Consider the following 21,966-nt stretch of genomic DNA (forward strand, 5'->3'; position numbering starts at 1 on the left):
TTTAGTACGGTGGTTTTTTTAATCAACTCGAAATATTTTTCATGAACAAACAACTCCACTTTCAAATCTTCGAGAAATGGCCATTTTCAAAGTCCTCATATCTAAATTGTACCACAGATACAATTAGATCTACAAATTCTCACATGTTATCAAAAATGTAGAAAACAATGCACATAATTTAAAAAACAGAAGCCAAATTATAAAAATCCTTGTAGTACAATTTTTTTATCCCAATTAGACCAAGAAATGTGTAGGCATGCTAAAGGAATTTTAAATGAGTCGAATAACTTATATAACTCATTGATTTTCCTCTATATAATTTTTTATTTTCACATCAAATTAATTTATATCATTCATTATTTTAAATGATTAATTGGTTACACAATAATGATACTTCCTTTTATAATTTAAATTTTTAAGATATAATTTGAAAAATAATTACAAAGAAAACAATTACATTTCCCTGTTAGCATTTTGAATTTAATATTCTAAATTGAAAGTCATGATTACCAAACCTTTGAGTGACGATTAATAAAAAAATAATAACAAAAAAAATAGCAAATATATATATATAAAGAATTGGTTATAAAATTTGTACTTGTAATTAAATTCTTATTATTAGTATTACAGCATATTTCTGTTTTACTCTTTAGCTCAATACTATTTTTTAAGTATTGAATAAATGAGTATATATCAGCTTTGAGGTTCGGCTTTCTTATTTTGTGCCTGTAAATTTATCCATAATGAATCAGTGGCGTAACAGGACATCTCGATAATTTTGGAGAATTATAAATGAAATATTTGCTTAATTAAATCATTGCTACATTAATATATTAAACGTAAAATTATTAATATGAAAATAGATAAAATGTGCGATATAATGTAATATTTGATATAATTATCATTTAGAATTATTTATTGAGTAAAAAACTTAAGAAATTAATTCAAAATAAATTAATTAGCCAAAATAAGTTCATAATTATCATATCTGCGTATATATTTTACAACTTAGAATGAAGGTACCGTTATTTAATTTAAACAATGTAAATGAAACATATAATCCTAGATAACACTTTTTCTCTGAAGAAAAAAATACTCGATATTTAACTAATAAATTCTTAATTTTCATATGACATTTCTTTTCAAAGCGTTTTAGACAATACATAAGGTATCTGTTGCCACAAATATGGCTTAAAACGCGTTATTCTATGCTTAAAATCTTGTTTACGGTTCAAAGATATACTGAAAATTTCTCTAAAGATATAATTTTTTTAAAAAAATGCCCTTTTAATCAAATTAGCTGGGTTAGAATTAATAATTATTTCGTTCTATAATAATTTATCATCGCTTACAAAAAATAAAAAACAAGAATTATTATTTATTTTTATAAAATTTCATTTAATAAGAGTTTTTTAACTAGATTTGGGGATCTAAAAGAATATCACCCAAGTTTTGTTTACATATAAATGAACTAAATATGGTATTCTGCTGAAATATATTACTATGAATCATTTTTCAACTTGATTCAATTCCTTTTTTGCTTAGAGTATGAAATTACTCAGATACTTATAATAGGTATAGTATTAAGACATGAATTTGAAAAATATTTCATGCTTATTCTGATGACATTTTGCGTTTAAAATCTGAAGACTGGATTCTAAGCTATTTTCTTCCTAACGCAATAGCAGTTGTCTAATTCGAAATTGACGGGTCCCCAATAAAGATTCGATATTTTTCCTAAAAATTTGAATTGTAAAAAAGGTTATAAAAAAAAGGATATTGCATAAAATAAATTCAAATAAGTTATGATATTTTAACATATAGTAGAAATTTAATGGAACACAGAAACATTAAAATCATCAGCGAATTTAAATTAAAAGCGTTCATATTCACCAAGTTTACTGTACTTACAATATTTTTTCATGAGGTACGGTTATTTGCCATCAAATAAAATGAAATAACAGGACATTTTGAAAATTTTTATAAGCATTGTTAAATTTATTTGATAAATAATAACAAAGCTTTGAATCATTTCCAAAATTCCCTCTGGCGTAATTTTGAAATGCGTGTACAAAATCATTGAAATAGCTTAAAATTATTTGTTTTCTAAGAAATGACTTAATAATATTTATTATGAATTCTGATAATATACATTTTCTAAAGTGTTAAAAATTATAATTAAAAGATAATGCATCTTTTAAAGCAAAGAATTTTTTTTAATATTAATATAATTTACTGAAATTTTTTCATTCAATTAAAACATAATAGGCGATTATTCTATATTTCACACACGCATATTTATGGGCATCTGCAAAATAGTCCGAGCTCAATAAAATTAGCACGCAAGTATCAAAGTAATTGCACGTATAAGCGAGGAGTTTTCTAGGGTTAATAAAAACAATTTTAAAAACACATCTTTATTGGTATACTAAAAAATGACTATTTTTGAGTCTTTTATTTATGATTGAATATTATGAATAGTAAGGAATATTAAATTCATATTTTTTTTAATTCACTGCCAAGTAGCGGCATTAGTTTGCATTCAAAATTTAATATTTTTATGAAAAAAATTGATAATTAGACATTTCTTCAAAATTCTAACACAACAAAAACTGAGGGAAAGTCAATTTTAAGTTTCATTTTTATGGGCATAAAACAAAAAGAAATTAAAAATTTAATTGAAAATAATTTTTTAAAACTCGGTTTTATTAACGAACGAAACAACAAATGTATTTTTCTTTTTAATTATTTTCTGCTTTCTAATTTAAATGAGTTAAGAAATCAATGAGTTTAATTTCTCTCATCAGATGGCACCATAAGTAAAGAATCGAATTCTAAATTATTTATTGATTAAATGATAATTAAATTCTGAAAATATTGAACTAGAATATAATCATCAGGAATATACAGATTTCAAACGCAAAATTTTAAACCTCCAGTACTTAAAGAAATGGGAGAGACATCTTTTGCAAAGTTCCATTTTTACAGACTCAAGCAAGATAAATCAAACATAAATGTTAAATTAAAATATTTAGTGAGGATTATTCTGTAATAATCCGCACAAAAAAGCCGAATTTATTTAAATATTTTGCTGTTAATTAAACAAAACTTAATCGAGCAATGATTAAGTCCGAGTCCATTGTTACGCCACTGCGTCGAGTGAATGTGTGCCTGTGAGTCATATCGAACTGGTCCTTGCAGACTGGCCTCTGTGCAAGAACAGCGGCACACCGTAGGACACCACCTGCCCGAGAAGTCGCATTCCGCCGACGGACCCCACTCCGACGGAGAAATGCATTCCACAAAAGTTAGTATCCACCTCCAAACATCCTTCATCTCTTCTCTTCTTTACCTTCCTATCTTTCTTTTTTCTTTCATCTCTTCTTAAACCTATTGTTATAAAAGTCTTCATTTGCGTTTGGATTCACGCAAGCCGCAGTAATAAATTAGTACGCTAGTTTATCACCAGAGGGCAATTTCTACTATGGCGCGTAACAGAGGGCAAATAAAAAAATTGATTTTTTTTTTTATTATCTGTTTCTTGAAAGGATAATTTCTACAAATCATAATAACCCCTCATAGCATTAAATTAAATTTGTTTTGAATATATCATTTATATATATTGATGGATAGATTTACAAAAGGTATGGTTATCTTTTTACTTAGCATCTATTAAACACCTCTACTCGAAAATATCACACAAATAAAAAAGACTTAAAAAATTAAGCAGCTATATATAATGCTTTAATGCACAAGTATATATCATTTTTGTCAATATTTTAACTTTACTTTTTATAGTGTTTCAACGCCATACAGTCTTACTTGAATTATTTTTCGAATTTTTATATTTTAACAAATTTATCAAAATTCACTGTCATTTCACCTTTTATTTTGATAATTTTTGTAAACTTGAAAAGCTTGCACTTCTAGTTCAAATAAAATCACTAGAGATATTTTAAGTGATGCTCACAGATATTAAAAGTTTTTAATTTGTACTTTAATTTTTTTTCAATTTGTACTTTTAATTTTTTTCCTTACTATTGAATGACTTTATATTTGTAGTTTTAATTTGCATATTGATTTTTTTTTACTTTAAATTCTTTTTCAATTTTAGTAGAATTGTGAAATATACTATATCCTTTAAAATAACATAAAACATTAACCCTAAAAAAATTTAAATACATCCTGAAAGCCCAAATGCATTTTAATCTCATTTCAACAAATAAATAAATCCTCTAAAGTTTTATGATATTTACTTTTTTTTAGGCTATCATAGGAACTGAATAGATATTTTTGGTCCTTTTTTTAGAAATTTTCAAATCATATTCGTTCTAAACATTTTGTTTTTATAAATCATAAAATAAAAGTTTTGGGGCTCTTTCTACGAACAAATATCTCATAACATTTTCATTTCAGATTTAATAGTCATTGAATCGATTCCAATCATTTAACCCAGAAATGTTTAAACTAAAACAAATAAACTTATAAAAAGTTAACATGGGTAGTAAAATCTAAAGACAAGATAGTAACAACTAACAAAAAAATTAGCATCTACGTCTTATTTTATGATTGTACTTAAACAGAAAATTTTGTAACAAGTATTCTTTGTGCTCTAATTTCTTCATTTAGAAACGAGCATTATGTATTTTTTTACACAGAAATCCAAACGCAAGTGAGGTTTGCATCAGACTTCTTACATGACAACTATTCAAAGCAGACATTTTTTCAAATTAGCACAGGTTCTTCTTTACACCTAATTTTTAATCTTTCAGAGAAAAAAACAAATTTCTGGAATACCAAAAGTCTTAATATTCAGAATGCCTTAGGAATACCATAAAGAAAAACCTGTGCATTTTGTTTACTTAAGCACATGGAATATCATTCCCACATTTTCAACTCTAATCTATCTTTCACTCTTTTTTTATTATTATTTTCGTAGCCTTTTTTATTTTCTAGACTTAACAAATCCACTCCATTGACGTCAATATCCTCTCCCTTAACCTTACAGCATGTTTTTGACTCATTGCGTCTCTGACCAACCTGTTTCTCCATCTCCGAAAATGCTCGAATGTGTTTCCTATCCCCAGCATTTCGAATGTAAAAGCGTTCACCTCTCAGTCACCGAACGCATTTTGTATTCTTGATGTATACCTGCAACTGGATGTCACGAAAGGTTGATGAGTGTTCTCATAAAACCGCCGAACCTTAAATTTCTTGAAGGCGTTCACACCATATCTATCGTGGAAACATTCAAATACACGGTTGAAATGAAATATCATAAATTCTTTTTAAAAAATAAAGGAAACTGTGTTATTTCAGTATTTATAACATTGTTTCTCAAACTTCTCTTGCATTCAGTGTTCAGAATGGATCATTTGTAAGGCTAGTTTGCACTGATACGTTGAAGAGACATGAGTTAAGAATAGACCAATCAAATCAGTTATCGCATTAAAACAATATTAAAGAAACGTGAAACGGTTTCGTCGATGGGTCGATTCTATACTCATATGTTCTTCAGTCAACCGTTTGAACAGCCTTTAGAGCATACGAATAAAAAACTGTGAGTAGTTACAAATTGATTTGAATCTAACACTACAATATAATGACTATCGTTAAAATATAAATGCCGTTAATCAAATTGATGCAAGGTTTCTATTAAGTCAGTATTGCCAATGCACTAAGGTCTCACATGCATAGAAATTACACAGTAGCAAGTGCTTGTCCAATCAGGACAAGTCCTTGTTACTGTCTAAATGATGTATAATCTTTATTCTGCGCATGCATGATCTCACTGGATTGACAAATAATGGATTAATGGAGGCTTGTCCGAATTAGACTCGAATAAACCTAGTTTATATTCCTGAATTTTATACATTATATTTACTACACTTTTTAAAAATATGTGATGCATTTTTTAAAGCTTCACAATAAACAAAAATTCAGTGTTAAGTACTTTTTTTAAATATTAAAAGTATCCATAGATTTTTTTAAAAAATACTTTTGTGACTTCTCTGAAAGCGTTTTATGGCGACATGGTGCAAACGCCTTCAAGATCTACAATTATTTTATGTATTTTAGCAAGGTACGATTTGAGTAAAACATTTTTCCTCGTTTCTGAATTATATATAAATTGTGCTGATTTTAACCGTTTATTCCAGATCTTGCTTAGGCATATATTTTATGGAGATTAATAATTCGAATAAATTTTGGGAAAATTCAACAAACACCGATGTACAAAAATAAATTAGGATGGTTTTTATAAGCAATAAAATTGCTAATAAAACTTTTTTTTAATAATGCCAAAAAATATTTTTATATTACACACATAATTCAAAATATAGTTTTATTCAAAAATATAGTCTTAATTAATTATCTGTATTCAGTTCTTTTTATATAAAAAATCTATCTCGATTTCTTAAACTTCATAGATAGTTTTTTTTTTTTTTCAAAACGTCAGCTAATATTTTTATGGGGATTATTTAAATTTTTTTCTTATTAGCTTTACATATAGAGTGTATTTTTATATATTTAAATGTCTAGTTTTCTCTAATTTTTCTTCATTAACACATTTAAATTTAAGAAATAATTTTCACATAAAGAAATATATTTAAGGAATCTTAAAAATAACAAATTTAAATTCACATTTAAAAAAAAATTGTATATAAGTCACAATATAACTGTAGTAGTTCATATTGCCCTTATATATTCTATAGCATCTAAGATAAATATAGTGTTAAAGAGTAATAATAGCATTGAAGAGTTTTCAAATTGCTTCGAAGGTTTGATATAATCCCATTAAATATAATACAATCCCATAAAACGGGGTAAATCTGATAACGAAGTAAATTTGAAACAAATCAGGCATTTAAATATCTTTCCACTATCACCAAAACAGACTTGAATTAAAAGGCTCCTAGATCTTGGAATTTCACGGCTAGCATCAGACACTCAAGTGTTTCGGCGGTAATCAAATTTGATCCAGATCAAATGACTAGATTTGATTGACCAAATTTGATCAAAAATTTCCCGCTTTCCCACATTTTCCTAACCATACCTGGCCCTACTCCTTTTGAACAACAACAAAGTAACATTTTTAAAAGAAGAAAGTTTTTGTGACAACTGTTTTGCGCGCTTTAAAAAAAAATGATTTTTTTGGAAAGAGCCATTTTTGTCAATTTTTGATTGGCTGAAATGCAGCCAGTACCAATACGTAGTTACTTACTTTTTGCTTTTTTGTTTTTTCTTCGACTTTTTCAACGCCGTAGTCAAGCCGGCAGGGTTGGAAGCGGAGTTCTAACTTCAAAGAGAAGATAGAGTAATTATATCAACAACTTGATTTTGATTCTTTTCATTTTTTTTTTCTGCCTTTTTTAAGATTTTTTATTAGGCACTGTTTTTTGCATTTCTTCAAAGCCTTTTTTTTTTTTTTTTTTTTCTTTTCACAACCTTGCCAATCGTTTTTTGCCAACTTCCAAAATGCTCGCTATTGTTATCCGTAACTTTTAGCGATTCAAGAGACTTTGCCGTGGGGAACAAAATTTTTGAAACCCTGATAAATGAAAATCAAAAATATATATGCAATAGAAAAGAATTTGGTTGCTTGTAATACTTAATTACAATGCTTTAGAATTCAGGGCACATTTTCCACAGATTCTTTAAAATCGGCTATATAATCTAATAAGTATGTTAATAAAATATAATGAAAAAATACCGTATCTAATAATTTACATTTGATAAAAACTCGGAGTAATTCGATTATTTCGGACTAATATAAGAGAATCCAAATTTCCATGAAGTTAATTACTTGATTCATTAAAATTAATTTTCACTCTGAAAATATTTTATGAAAAGAAAAACAAAAAAATAGTTCTTTCTTTTTATTGTTAACAAATATGTATTATAAATATACTCTAAAGATAGATTTCTTTATATCAGAAGAAAAATAATTGATTAACTTTTTTCTTAAACTTTATCAAGGTGAAATATTACATCTCTCTACATTCAATAGCATAAAAAAGAAATTTTATTTTTTGTAGAAAATATCAAATATAAATATTGAGAAGTAAAAAATTTTCAAAGCAGGAATGTGTAAAATTTTATGTGAATTTAAATCTCTTGTGTTTAAGTGTGCACCGTTATTTTTTATAAGACATAATTTTTTATAATAAATGCATCATATGTTTCGATATTTTTACAAATATACTCAGTATTTCTGATCACTTTCTAAAACCTATATTCTAATCTAAAATTTCTGTATTTATAAGATGTAGTTTTAAAGATTACATTATCCATAAAATTGTGCTATCGCTAAAATATTCCAGAACTTTTCATATCCATAAAATATTTTAAAAGTTGCCTTATCCATAAAATATTCCAATAATTACACTATCCATAAAATAATATAAAAGTTGCATTATCCATAAAATATATTAAAACTTGAATTCCCTTTGATGTGTTTCTTATAAAAGTTGCATTAACTGCACAATTTTATTCTAAAAATTACATTGTCCATAGGCAGAGTCTCAATCGCACATTGCACTTGCCCAGTAGAATTTGCTGCAGCATGCATTTTTATGTTCCTTTCACACGCGGCTTATTCCATGCACATTATGTTTCGCAATGCACAGATATTATTACTACTTGGTGGTTTTTCTGATGGCACACACTTTTTCGTTTCTTTTCAAATCCGGTCGAATTATTCAGATACTTCTTATGGCTTATTTTAATGTAACCATTCTTTTTAAAAGGCACATGTCATAGTTATTTATATCTGTCTCTAGATTGAAGAAACTATTTTGTATGTGCTACATAACTTTTTTTTTTATTTTAATATTCTTCTGAAAAATGGTAAAACAATCATGATTTTACTAAATAGTTTTAATATGCGAGTTAAATGTGAAGACATTAATAAAATTTTCACTAAGAAAAATTAATTAAAAAGAAAAATGATTTTTTTTATTCGGTACATTAAGAGTAAATATTTTTTTTAAATATTTTTCTTGTAAGCATTAAACATTTATCTTACAAATTTACAAATAACTAAATAACAGCTAAAGTATAAATTATCCTTGATTTTCGATGAATCAATAGATTAAATTTGTCTTCTTAACAATGTTTGTTTTTGTATGTTTTCATTATTATCTACCATTTATATTATCCTCAGTCTTACAGCTCATTTTTTTTAAAATTAAAACTCAGTTTGTTTAAGTACGTTTCAAAGTTAATTTTAAAAAAATTTATAAACAATAAAAAAAAATTATTATAAAATTGTTAATTAAATTAACAATAAATTAATCAAAAATCAATAAAGCTGGAATAAATTATATGTGCACTGATATTTTCAAGTTCTTAAAAATAATACTGAAGTTTGAATGAATTTTAAAAAATAATTCTAATTCTAATTCAGTTTTAAGGATTATCATTTTTACTGAATATAAACTTAAAATTCTTTTGTTTTAAGAACAAATTTAAATGATTTCAACTCTGATTTAAATCTTTTGGATGTGTATCAATATTAATAAAGAATTTAATCGATTAGAATTACCAACATCACAAAACACTTATAAACTTATTGTTTGAAAATGCTGTTGAAACAAATAAAAGTGTAAAAACAAATAAATAAACTTAAAAATAATTTAAATTGTTCCATAGAAAAAAATACAAATTTTCTATTGGAACATGAAAAGAATACATGCAACTAAATTTTTGTTACTCTAAAAGTTCTAATCGAGCCTATAATATTTTGTATGGAATGCATAGTATGTTATATACAAACTTTGCCACGAATTGTAATTCTGTTTCATGGGATCACTCATGATACAAAATTACATCATCAAGACATTTCATACAAGAGATTTCCCTAAATTTTTTTTATGTTTATTTTGTCTAAAATAAACTCCTTCATCAGAAAAACCACCACATTTTAACACGCAATTCTTCATTTAAGCGCCAACGCATGCACATTCTGTTGTTCTGTATTCATTAGTAGTAATGATGAATCAGTGATAAATTTTTTTTGCCTATATTGAAGTTTTGAAAAAGAAAAATTTTTGAGCGGGATTTTTTTACTTTTTTTGCCCCCATGCAGCATGTGGAGAGGTTATTCTACCCTCGGATGGGCTGACCAGGTTGGTTATCAAAACTCCTATTATGGTCCATGAAGCACTTGAGAAACCACACCCATACACTGGAAGGAATATTTTCGAATTATTTCATTTAATTTTAAAGCTATTCATCCGCCGTTCGTATCGCGCTTTTATCTTTACATATCATGCAAAGGGAGATAAAAGAATTTCATCCGTTTTACAAGTAATCTTTATCATTTAATTGTTCTTGTTGTCGCTAAGTTTAAATCTTAGTCCTTACTAATATCCCCAAAATTCTTAAGTGTCACTGCATACACAGAATGATTTATTCATCATCAAATTATAAAATTGCCCCATGTTTTTTTTTATTATTTTGTTTTTCTAAATCAAAGCTCGTTCTAAACAAAACAATAAATCGTCTTTATATAATTGTAAGAGTGTGGTTTATTGAGTGCTATCTGAGTTACTTGTTGAAAATGTGTCCCCTAAAATAGATCCATAAATTCAGCACCCCCATTTAGTGTGAATAATTAGTTTCTAAGTCATAAATATATTTTGATATTGTGAATTAAAATGAATGCTGTAGGGTGAGGTGATAGACAGCACATTTTCTTTTCAAGTGTCGTTCATCTTATTTCAATAAATATGTCTATTAGATATTTTTATGTGCATTATTTGATATTTCAATTGATTATTTCTAAATAGTTCATGATTGAAAATTAAACAGCTGTTTTAGAACAATATAGAAAAGGCAAATATCTGAAACAGAACTTGATGCACTGACTGTGATCCATTTTTAAATCAAATACTTTGATCTTATAGAAATTGTAATTGATGGATTGCTTCTAAATATAAATAATCTGCTTTACAAGATCAGAACTAATGCTTCTCATTACTTTTTGAGGTGAAGATTTATTTCAAGCTATTTTAATCATCATAATTGGTGAAAAATTAATAACAATAAATGATAATTATGTTTCGATTATTTTACATTATTAGTGAAGGCGTCATCACTCAAATGTAAACAGGAAGAATGTTTGCTTACCAATTTTTGCAAAACTGAATTAGTAGATTTTCTGAATTCTAAATTTGAGACATTATTACTGAATTTTCCTAAAAAGAAATTTTAATTATTATAAGGAAAAAAATTTCAATTTATAAAGCTTTTTTTTTTATTTAAAGATTTATTTGCGCCGAGACTAATTTCAGCTTCAAAATTCTGAAAATAATTCATTTCGATAGACTTCTTAAGCAATCTTCTTCTAAATCAAATTAACAATGAATTGATTATCAAATTGAAAAAAAAAAGCAATTTATTCTTTTCTGTAATGCGAGTTATTAATTTTATTTGTGATAAATACGAATAGTTTTGGAAATAGAAATATTGAACACTTTATTCCAATATCAAGCAAATCTCAAACATTCATTACGTTTCATTTTTGAATAATTTTACAGAAGTTTGATTATAGATCAGAACCATTTAGTTCAATCTACAATAGCTTTCAAAATACCAAAATCGAAAAAATAAAGTCATTTTATAAGTCAACACACTCCAGATTCTTTCTAGGATCCTTTCAGTGCATCAGGCTGTTTAGAGAGTGTCCTTAAAGTTAACCGCGCGTATGCTTCTTCTTGTCCTTGTGCAGCCGCGGGGCAGGATGACGTCCTCCTTGAATCCTTTGCAGAGTCTGAGTCTGGACGGAGGCACGCATACAGTTATACACGTTCCGCCAGCTGACGGACAACAGCAGCAACAGCCAAAGCAGCAGACAGCATTGGACGCACTCCTGAGCGAGCTCCAAACTTTCAACCACCCTGCCGAGCCGAAGCAACAAAGAGACAACATACCGGGGCTTCTTGGACCCCAGAGGCGATTGCCTTCTTACCCCAGTGCGGATTCACCAGTCCGCTCTCCCATACATGGCATGCCTCAGGCACGTTCGCCAACAAACTTGGATCCTGGAGCCAAGACCCTACAGGTGACGCCAACCGCCAAGAGCTTGTCACCCACACCTCAAGAGCGGAAGCCTTCTCCCACTTCACAGCTGGCTGTGAAAACCATTGCAGAAGTCCTCCAGAAGAAAGTTCCTCCGCCACCGCCGCCAAGAACAACCAGTCGGTCGCCTGTCACTTCTCCAACGGAGGCGGTCACAGCCACCACTGCCAAAGCAGTTCCATTGCGATCAGCTCTCGCAATGCGCAATCCTCCTCCGCAACGTAGCAGCTCAGTGCCAACTCCCAGAGGATCATCCCATCCCACTTTGAGACAGACTGCCTCGACGCGGCCGTCGTCCCGAGAACGCCCAGATCCACCCTCTGCACCACAACCTTCATCATCGCAAGCTTCGAAAGAGGCCATTCTGAGAACTTCGGCTCTTAACGATGAGCCACCACCCCGCGATCAACTTTCAAGCAATAGTAGCAGCAGCGAAAGCGTTAATTCTCAAGAAGGACTGCAAATGGCTTTGCAAGCAGCCAAAGCTGAGCAAAAGAAGGTCTCAGCACAGTTGAGGAATGAGCTCCAGGATGAGGTGAGTGCAGATATTTTTAAACATTGCTTATAAGCTGGCTGTCCTATTTCTTTAAAATTAATGTGTTTTAAGCTTAAGGGTTCGACAAACCATAAGTTATGCAATAGATTATTTACACTTTTATTTAATATATTATTTCCTTTTGTTGAATCTTCGTAGTCAAACATTTCGAAAAGTTTCAAATTTGAAATGTTATCTAAAAGACTCTTTAGTTGGATGATAGACATGAAGAAACTTTTGATGCCGTTTGAATATCAACAGGAATTATTCCATAAAAATTAATTTTTAATGCAAAGAATTGAATTTAACTATTTCATTGTTTTTTCACTGGAAAGTTTTTAAAAAAAACAGATATGAAATATCTCATCGTTTTGCAGGTGTTCACACTCGGATCTCAGAAAAAAGGAGGTCCCAAGAACCGACAAGAACTACTCGAACAACGCCACCAAGAATTGCTGCGTAAACAAAAACAACTCCAGGAACAATACACGAGGCTGCAGCAGATCCAAAGGGGGCAAGTCTTCGCTCGGTTCGGCGCCAAAACTGGCGATCTTAAGAAAACCGGGAGTGAATCCAACATACTTTCAAAGGCCGGACTACTTACCTTGGCAACAGCATCTGGATCCATGCAGCACCTCGCCGTGACCGGATCCGTCTCAAATCCCATCGCCGGATCCAAGTCATCTCCTTCCTCCTCCCCCAATTTAGGGAAGGGAGGACCCCATAGCCCAGGGAATAAAATCTATGAAACGGATATCCTCTGAAATATCTGGATCTGCTCTGTCGTATGATGGTTTTTTAATGAAAAACCGAGACTATTTTCATAAATTTCGATCTACACTCCAATGAACGATGAACAGGATTGTCGTATCAGCCGAGTGTCAGAAATGGAAAGCGCTAAGCAAGCGTAGTTTCCAGTACTTTCCTATGGATCCAACCAACTAGAGACGGTGACGGCCTATAGAGGTGGACATCGATATCCCATTTCTAGAAGCGCTGTAGACCTCCGTGGTATATTTTAGACATTCGCTCAGTTTTTCTATATTTTTTTCCGATGCTTTGTTTTTTATTTACCGTTATCCTAAACGCGGAGGCACTTTCGATATTCAAACAAGCATTTACAATCCCACCGTAACCGATGTTGAGTTGGAAACTTTTTTTCGGCTTCTATTATTATACAATTTAATGATTTCCTCTTTCTGTGGAATATATATTGATAATAATAGATGATCTTTAGATACCGAAATTTATATTTAACATAAAAAAAAGTTACGATAATGGTGAGGATATAAAGTATTATATAAAACCTCACACTGTACAGTGACGCATGTCAAATAGAGTCTATTTCAAATGCGATTCAGCCATTTGGATATTGTCTATATAGATTTAGTACAGATTTTTATTTCGCATGTTTTTTTGGCAAATCACATGATTCCCTTTACAAAAGAGATCACGACTTGTTACGGACAAGATGACCTTTCGATCAAATCCTTCTTCCTTGTTGTGTTTTTCCAGTCAAAATCTAGTCTTTAAAAAAAAAGTATTATGAAGTGTTGATGTTTCGATGAGTGGCCTGGCCTCTTTTTAGAAGAGAACTTTATTCTGGGTTATATGGCATTCTCGGGAGAGATATTCAAAGGTTACTGTTCTACGAGACTTGCATTTTGAGCGTAGCTCTTCCCAATTGGAAAATACACGATCTCCCGATACTGTTTTTATTTTCTTCACGCCAACTCACTCACGGTGCTACCACCAAAAACGGGAACTGTTTTTATACTCGACGCGAGCTGTTTTTTAAAAAGGAGAAAAACTGATGGAGGAAAAGGCTGCTCAACCACAGATAATGTGACCCTGAATTGAAAGAACCGATGTTGCTACTATACAGTTTGGAATGCCCACTATAATGCAAATTTCATAAAAGCAATTTTTTTTTTTTTTTGTGACTTATTCGATCCAATGCCATGTTGAAGGCACTTGGCAACCGCCTAAAAAGAAATCAGCTAAGAGATAATTTAAAGAAAAATAATTTTCAAGCATTTCTTTAAAATGTATTAATTATAATATAAATGAGGCATTAAGAGTCTGAATGGATTGTTATATTTTGCAACTCACCACTTCCAAGAACAAAAAACTATCCATTTGCGTAAATATAAGAAAAAGAAAGCATTTTAAATTGATTAAGAACTAAAATGGTATTTAACAATGAAATATTTTCGTTTCAGAGTGGTATATTATATATCACTAATTCAGAAAAATATAAAATTATGCTAATTCAGACAGATTTTAAAATATTTGGCGAAACTCTAACCAAAAAATAAATTAAAGCATTCTTTTTTTTTTTTACACTTAAAATTATATACCCGAATCATAAAGATGGTGAGAATTTAATGATTGTAAATATGGCTGAAGTATTTTTCTGTGAAAGATATATAATATTTCAATCTTCTTAACTAACTATGAAAATAAATCGAAGAAGATGTTTCTCACTATTATCTTCCAGATTCTACAATTTAGTTTTGTTTGTTTTTCCTTGTATATAAGCAGATTAAACAAATGTGTGATCCTATGATGTCAGACATGATAATTAATTTAGATAAGGAGTATTTTAATTCTGCTGACAGCATGCAATAGCCCTAAAATATATTATGCCACCTGACAAAGACAAAATTAGCACTTCTTTCCCTTTTCATTCATATGCCTTGATTAATTAATCAAGAGCATTGGTTAGAGTCACTTAATCACAGGCATTGGTTAGAGTTAAGATTACGTTATAATCTCGACACCAGGAGTGCGAAATGTTTATCAATCTTTAAAATATTAGTCAAAAAGCCTGCCATCTTTGATGCAGGTAATGAAACGAACCTTTTTTTGAAAAACATTCAATTTCTTATTCGTAAAATTGCAAATGAAATATTATCGATTGCCAAATTTGGCGAGTAATCGCTTAAAAAATACTCTTTAGTGACTACTAATGTTTGTATTTGATTAAATATTGAGACTAACGAACGGTATATCCATCCTTGACTAGATAGGTAAGTAAATAACATATTCCCACTATCTGTGGTTGGACAGCATGTAATAAACGCTTCTTTTTCCGGTGTTTTTCTCGCCATTTTGTGAGAGAAACCTTTGTAGGGGTGACCTTCCAGTCAAGTAGCTAGTCAATCTCCGGTGCGGTCTTTTTTGGAAAAAAAAAATTTTATATTTAGGTATAAAGTCTGAACACAATAATGCAAGCCATTTTCTAGCGAGCTTGCCCGCTTCTTCCCCTCAATTTAATCCATTGTTTCAGTTTTCGCTCTTTGAAATGTTGGCAAATGCAGAAATTCGTTTGGGATTAAAAAAAAAATTAAAAGTAAGTGAACGTCCACTCTTTTAAACATAATTTAATGCAGAATTTCTGGATTTTATTTTGCTAGATATTGTCTGAGCCGGTGTTAAAAGTTACAGAATCATTTTTGTGTGTCTATGCGAAATTTTACATCGGTTTCTCTTTTAAGACTTTTCCATACTGCCAAATGTAAGAAATTATGAATCAATCAATTAGAAATGTTAATTTAGAGTATTACAAATAAACATGCAATGGCTCTTTTAACAGGGGATTCTCCATCCGTGTATTTAAGACAGGGAAGTGTGAACGAAATTTTAGGTCATGCTTTCATATTACCTAATTTGAATTTGTAAGAATTATTTGTAATTTTCTATGTATGTTACAATTCCCAAAAAAAAGTTTGAATATTATTTTAAATGATATAAAGATGTTTGAAATCGTTTGCATATCGTTAAATTTGAAAATATTCAAAATCTAATTTTTTTAATAACAAATGAGTGCAATTTAAGTTTTAGAAGTCCGAAATATCAAATATATAAATATAATTGAAAAATAATCTATTAATAATTTTTAATGCGTCATTTTATAAATTTTATTGAGTCACAAAATAAAGTAGAATTTCAAATGCAATTTAAAAAAATTATTGTGCGTATTTGGAACTTCTGAAACATGCAAAAGGGTAAAGAAAAATTCCTTAAAGTTTTTATTTTGTTTATAATACATCTTTAACATTTTGAAATGAGAAAAAAAATTATAATATGTAAATATAAATGATAACATAAGAATCTGCATATGCTTAGTATATAATGCACTTTCTAATTATTGTTCATTAAATATTTGTTTAGTGGATAGTATACTTTAATGCAATCATCTAATACAAATATCGAAGCTACAAGGAGTTAATACTATCTGATAATTAATATTGATTAGATGCAGTAATTTATGCAATTTTTAGTTTCAATGTCCTAAAATATTTTCACTGCGAATAATATATTACTTTAATTCAATCATTTAATACAGTTGTTTGAAACTTTTTAGCGCCATTTATACTCTTTCATTGCATTTTTTTAAATATTCTCTACTCTCATTATCCTCTCCCCGCGTCAATCATTCCTTTTCACAAAGAAGTTTTTATTAAAAATTTTAGGTCAATGTTAGAGTCAAATTATTCGAATTAATTAAATGTTATTTATGGAAATCATTTATTTTTGTATTTTATACCATTCGGTGTAATAGTATTGATTCAATGTGAAAATAGCATTGAAATAATTTCGCATTAAATTGTAACTGAAATTATTAATTACAATAATCAACAATTCAAATGGAGACAATTCAATTCAGCCTGTTTTCATAAATCTGAATTTATAAAATCAATAAAAAACAAATGGAATTTTACATCTCTAGCTATATTAAGTTCACTGCGATGTTTATTGATTATGTTCTTAAAAGTTATATGTTCATTTTTCCCAAAAGTGTTATATAAAAGTAAATATTTTATTTCTTTAATTCAAAATCCTTATTACTTTGATTTTATTGTTATCAATATACTTTCGTGTTTTATTTGACAATCTTAGTGTCATTCCTTTACTATTACCCGAATGACTTTCGAATTTGCAGATTTTTCACTTTTCACATAACTCCATATATTTTATTGTTTTCCACCATTACCAATTCATATCTTAAGAAATAAGAATACCATAAAGGTTGGGAACTTCCGATCTAACAGAAATAATATCCTATTCGTTGAATTTCACCCCAAATAATGCACAATTAATTTTTATGTAGCCATAATAAGCTTTCTCTTTAAATATTCCATATTACACCTGATAGCCCGGCATTTCAGGGTAGGTTTTCAGACTGATAATAATGTCGATTATATATATATAAGTAGATTTTTTGAAAATATAAGTCCACTTCGAATAATATTTTTTCACATACAGATAACTGCAAATGGTAATATGAATTTTTCTACTCATTATTCCCCTTAGTAACTCTTACACAATGTAAAAAGCAACACCTTTGCAGCTGTAGTTGAATTTTAAATCACTACTAATGCTTTAATATAACATTCAACGTATCATTTTATTTAAATTCAGGATTTTTTGTCATAGACTTACCCTTTTATTAAGAAATATAAATCAATCCAACTTCCAGCATAAAACTATTCAAAATATCAAAAATAATATGTTGCCATAACGTAAAACATATAATTGAATATAAATTCGTATTCGAAAACATTCAATTTCGATATTCTTTATACATGCTAGCTGAAAAATTTGATTGAACCGTTGATTCAAGCACGGGATATCAGTATGCATCGATTCTGAAAATAATATTCAAAATACTGTATTTTACATGATTAATTTACAATACAATAAAATGAAAACAGTAGTTCTCATATATTGAGACGTTAATTTATTCGACATTTACAAATCATTTACTAATCCATTATTCAGTAATACATGTAAATATTTCATACAACAGAAATTCGGTTTTTAAATTTTATATTGAATATTTATTTTTTCTTTTGTGGAATCAATAAATTTATTCAATTCCATTCTAAACAAAAAAAAAAAATCTCAAAATACTGATATATTTCGGACTTCAGTAACGGAAAAGAATTCAGAGGATCATTTTAATTTATTATAGCTACTAAAAAAGATAGTAAAATTTAAACAAACAAATAATTGTTTTATCATATATCATTTAAATTTTATGTGATAGCACAATAGAAATGATCGCAATAAAATGGGAAATAATTTTTAATAAGAATGATTACTTGGAAAAATAGGTAATCCATAAATGTCGACAGAATGTTTTTTTACCTATAAAAATAATACTCGATGATTTATTGATAGTTTTTCAAAAATATACGTCGATCTAAAAAAAATTGAAAATCACCAAATTATCCTTCTGAAATGAAATTCAAATACATTGAAAAATTCTTCCTTACACCGTATGAGTTTATTTACGTTTAGGAACTGACAAAAGAGGGGAGTTGCAAATATGTCGAGAAAATAAAATTCTGAATTTTTGTTGATCACCGCATGATGAGAGATTCCACATTCAGACAATTAAGTAAAGCAGAAGAATTGTACTCTATACTGTGATCAAAGCTCAGGTCTAACAAAATTCATTTTGTAGAAGTTAATTTCATATTTATTGCATAGTCTTTACTTTGCAAGAAAATGATTCTGTGACAAAAGAATTTAAATGTTCAAGATCGTATTACTTAAATCTTTACAAATTTAGGAAAGTGAAATTTGGTAGCAATTTAAAATTAGCATACTGCTAAGAAGGTAGATATTTTGCTACATCTTCATGGCAGGAAAAAAAATCTTCCTCTGAATATAAATAAATCACTACATTTATCAAAATTTGCTTTAAACAATTTCTGTAAACATTTCGTACGTTCACGTCAGTACTATTCTGTTATGAGGACCCAAAGTTCGCCAAGCTTGTATATTGGCGTTATACTTTCAGCGCTAATATTTTATGGGGATAAAGAATTACTAATAAGTTTTGGTAGTTATTATTTGGACCCCAGCTAACAGAATTGTACCACTTGTGGCTTCGTATAACAGTTGGAAGATATGGTTCTATATCACCGGGGGTACATTTGGACGCGAACGTTTAGTTATAATTAATAAAAATGTATCATCAGAATAATTAGAAATCCATACTTTCTGCATTTGTCGACAAAGACATTCGACGAAGAGGGGCTGCGTTTAAATCAGATTTCTAACCCCACAACCAAATTCGCAAGATGGGTACCTGTTGCCTATTTCCGTCAGATCTATTAGATATATATTATCGATCTAACTAAAATCTATTGGATGAAATGGCTTTTGGGGAAATGAAAATCATGTCCAAAACTGAAATAGGAAAAAAAGCAGTCTTGGTTCGCAGGCGGAAAAACGCCTGCTAGTCGAAAATCAAAACGGAGCGTCGTGTATATTGATGATTCTAACGTTTAGACTTTTACCCTATGCTGCTGCGCTAGATGTTATCGTACAAAAAATAAAAATAAAAAAAAGGTATCTGCTTCTCATTGGTTCGCTTGTAAAAAGATTTTAGATATCTTGTTTTTCATTAGATCGTTCTATGCTTTTGGGTGCTGTAACAGGATTGAGAACAAAGACTTCACTGTGTCGATCAAATGCCAAAGGTATATAATAATAATATTATTATTAAACACAGCTCAAATTCAATCCATGTTTAAACAGTTGTTAGTGTTTATTTGAATTTTATGATATTCACAGCGTCGTGTCCTGTTAAAAGTTGTATAAGACTTTTTTGGCATAATTCTGTTGGCGTAATGATAATTTTAGTGAAAGTTATTTTTGAAAAAGTAATTGATTAGGAAAAGTAGCGTGATTTTAAGGAAGAGTGGTTATTTGTGGCAATGGATCATTTAGGTTTTGAAAGAATTCGATCCGGATTATCAATGATATATAAAACAAAATTTTTAAGGACGAGATATATCTCAAGGAGTCGCCCTTTTCGTCTGAGCTTCTATTCAGAAGTATGAGATCCATCAATCATTAAACAGCCTAAAAATCAGGTTGCCTATAACAAAATCGGCTAAAAATTTAACAGAGTATGAATAATAATGGAAAAAAAATTCGAATATGAACTATTAAACGTTGAATTATTATAAAGTTTATGAGATTAATATTCCATGGATTGCTGTGACAACTGCCAATTATATTTTCAAGAAAATTAACTCGTTAAAAATAAAACATTCTTTCGAAAATCAAATTGTATCTATTCTATTATCAAAAGGGTTTTTCTTAAAACAGCAAATATTTCTTCTCCTTTAGAAGAATGCGACTTCATATAGACAAGTGCATCGGCCGAGATGAAGAAAAGTACCTGGTTTTAATAAATTTGACTTCATTGGCGTATCCTAATTTATAAAAATAGACTCTTCTGATACCTTGTGACGTCATGAAAAAAATAGAGTCGTCTTAAGTCGCCTTCTCCTGGGAGCCAAGAAATATCTTATTTGCATTTTTATTTACATTTGATATGATATCGATTTTTTTAATATATATTTTGAATATTGTACTTATCACATGTGCAATGTATTTACCATGGTAGTCATGGGATGGTTTATATATGACGTATTCACTCATTTATGTACTAACCGCATCCCATTGGTGGTATTAATATTAATTGCTCGCCTTTGGCGAACATGGGAAATTTTCAGCTACGTAAGAATCTATTAGCGTGCGAGTTCCGGCAGTTCATTTGATGATTTATCATTGATATGCAATTAATGCGTAAATACCAATTTATTCTATTTTAAAAATATGTTCTATCATCGTAACCAAAAGGACTTCCTTCAATGCGAAAAATGTAGGAATATACGCATAAAAATTAAAATAACAAAAATAAATTCCACTCATTTTTTCTTAACATCACACTACCCAATATTATTATAAGTTTAGAAGAGTGCTGCCAATACAGAAAGCTATGCGATCAGGACTCGACGCTGCGTGTGATGTGATTTAAGTGTACTTGGTCAACTTCCTATTGATTGTTCGATTACTGAAATATGTTGCTGTGTCGTTCCAAAGATGAATTGCTTTAATCTTGGAGTTTAAGATAAGGTTGACATATCTTCGAAAAAATAAATTGTTGATTAAAATGAGAAGTTTATCGCGCATCCATCTGTTAATAAATGAAATGTCTGTTGGGCACTCATTAAATGTGTCAGTGTGTTTATTTCATTTCAAAGCACCCCATAATTCATTTAGTAAATTCTCTTTCAAAAAAATCTAAATTTTTATTTTATTCTCAACTAAATTTTAATCTTGTACTTAAGTGAGACTATATAAAAAAATAATAAATAACTGGTCGATGTTTTAAAATTTTAGAATTCTAATTGTTTATAATTTTGATGTTATCACTTATACAATGCACATTTCAACTCACTACTACACAGTAAGAATTTTCCAATCTCCGAAGCAGTGTTTAAGCCATTCATACCCAGAAATTCCTTCCATTACTTTTA

The 21,966-nt window shown here is 29.3% G+C and overlaps 1 protein-coding gene across 10 annotated transcripts in view; it reads left to right on the forward strand.

The window, feature by feature from the left end:
- The window catches only part of LOC129971156 (coiled-coil domain-containing protein AGAP005037-like), a 383,974-nt gene extending 362,287 nt beyond the window's left edge, over positions 1-21,687 (forward strand). For 5 of the 10 annotated variants that reach the window (XM_056084662.1, XM_056084665.1, XM_056084664.1 and 2 more), the window contains 5 exons: positions 3,202-3,307; positions 7,266-7,315; positions 10,088-10,127; positions 11,732-12,616; positions 12,994-21,687. In XM_056084662.1, the coding sequence (XP_055940637.1) occupies positions 3,202-3,307; positions 7,266-7,315; positions 10,088-10,127; positions 11,732-12,616; positions 12,994-13,380 (1,468 nt within the window). In that variant the 3' untranslated portion in view covers positions 13,381-21,687. The remainder of the gene's footprint in view (positions 1-3,201; positions 3,308-7,265; positions 7,316-10,087; positions 10,128-11,731; positions 12,617-12,993) is intronic. The other 5 variants (XM_056084663.1, XM_056084666.1, XM_056084667.1 and 2 more) reach the window with 5 other exon arrangements.
- The last annotated feature ends 279 nt before the right edge of the window (positions 21,688-21,966 follow it).

Source organism: Argiope bruennichi, chromosome 6 (assembly GCF_947563725.1).
Source record: "Argiope bruennichi chromosome 6, qqArgBrue1.1, whole genome shotgun sequence".
Taxonomy (NCBI): Eukaryota; Metazoa; Arthropoda; class Arachnida; order Araneae; family Araneidae; genus Argiope; species Argiope bruennichi.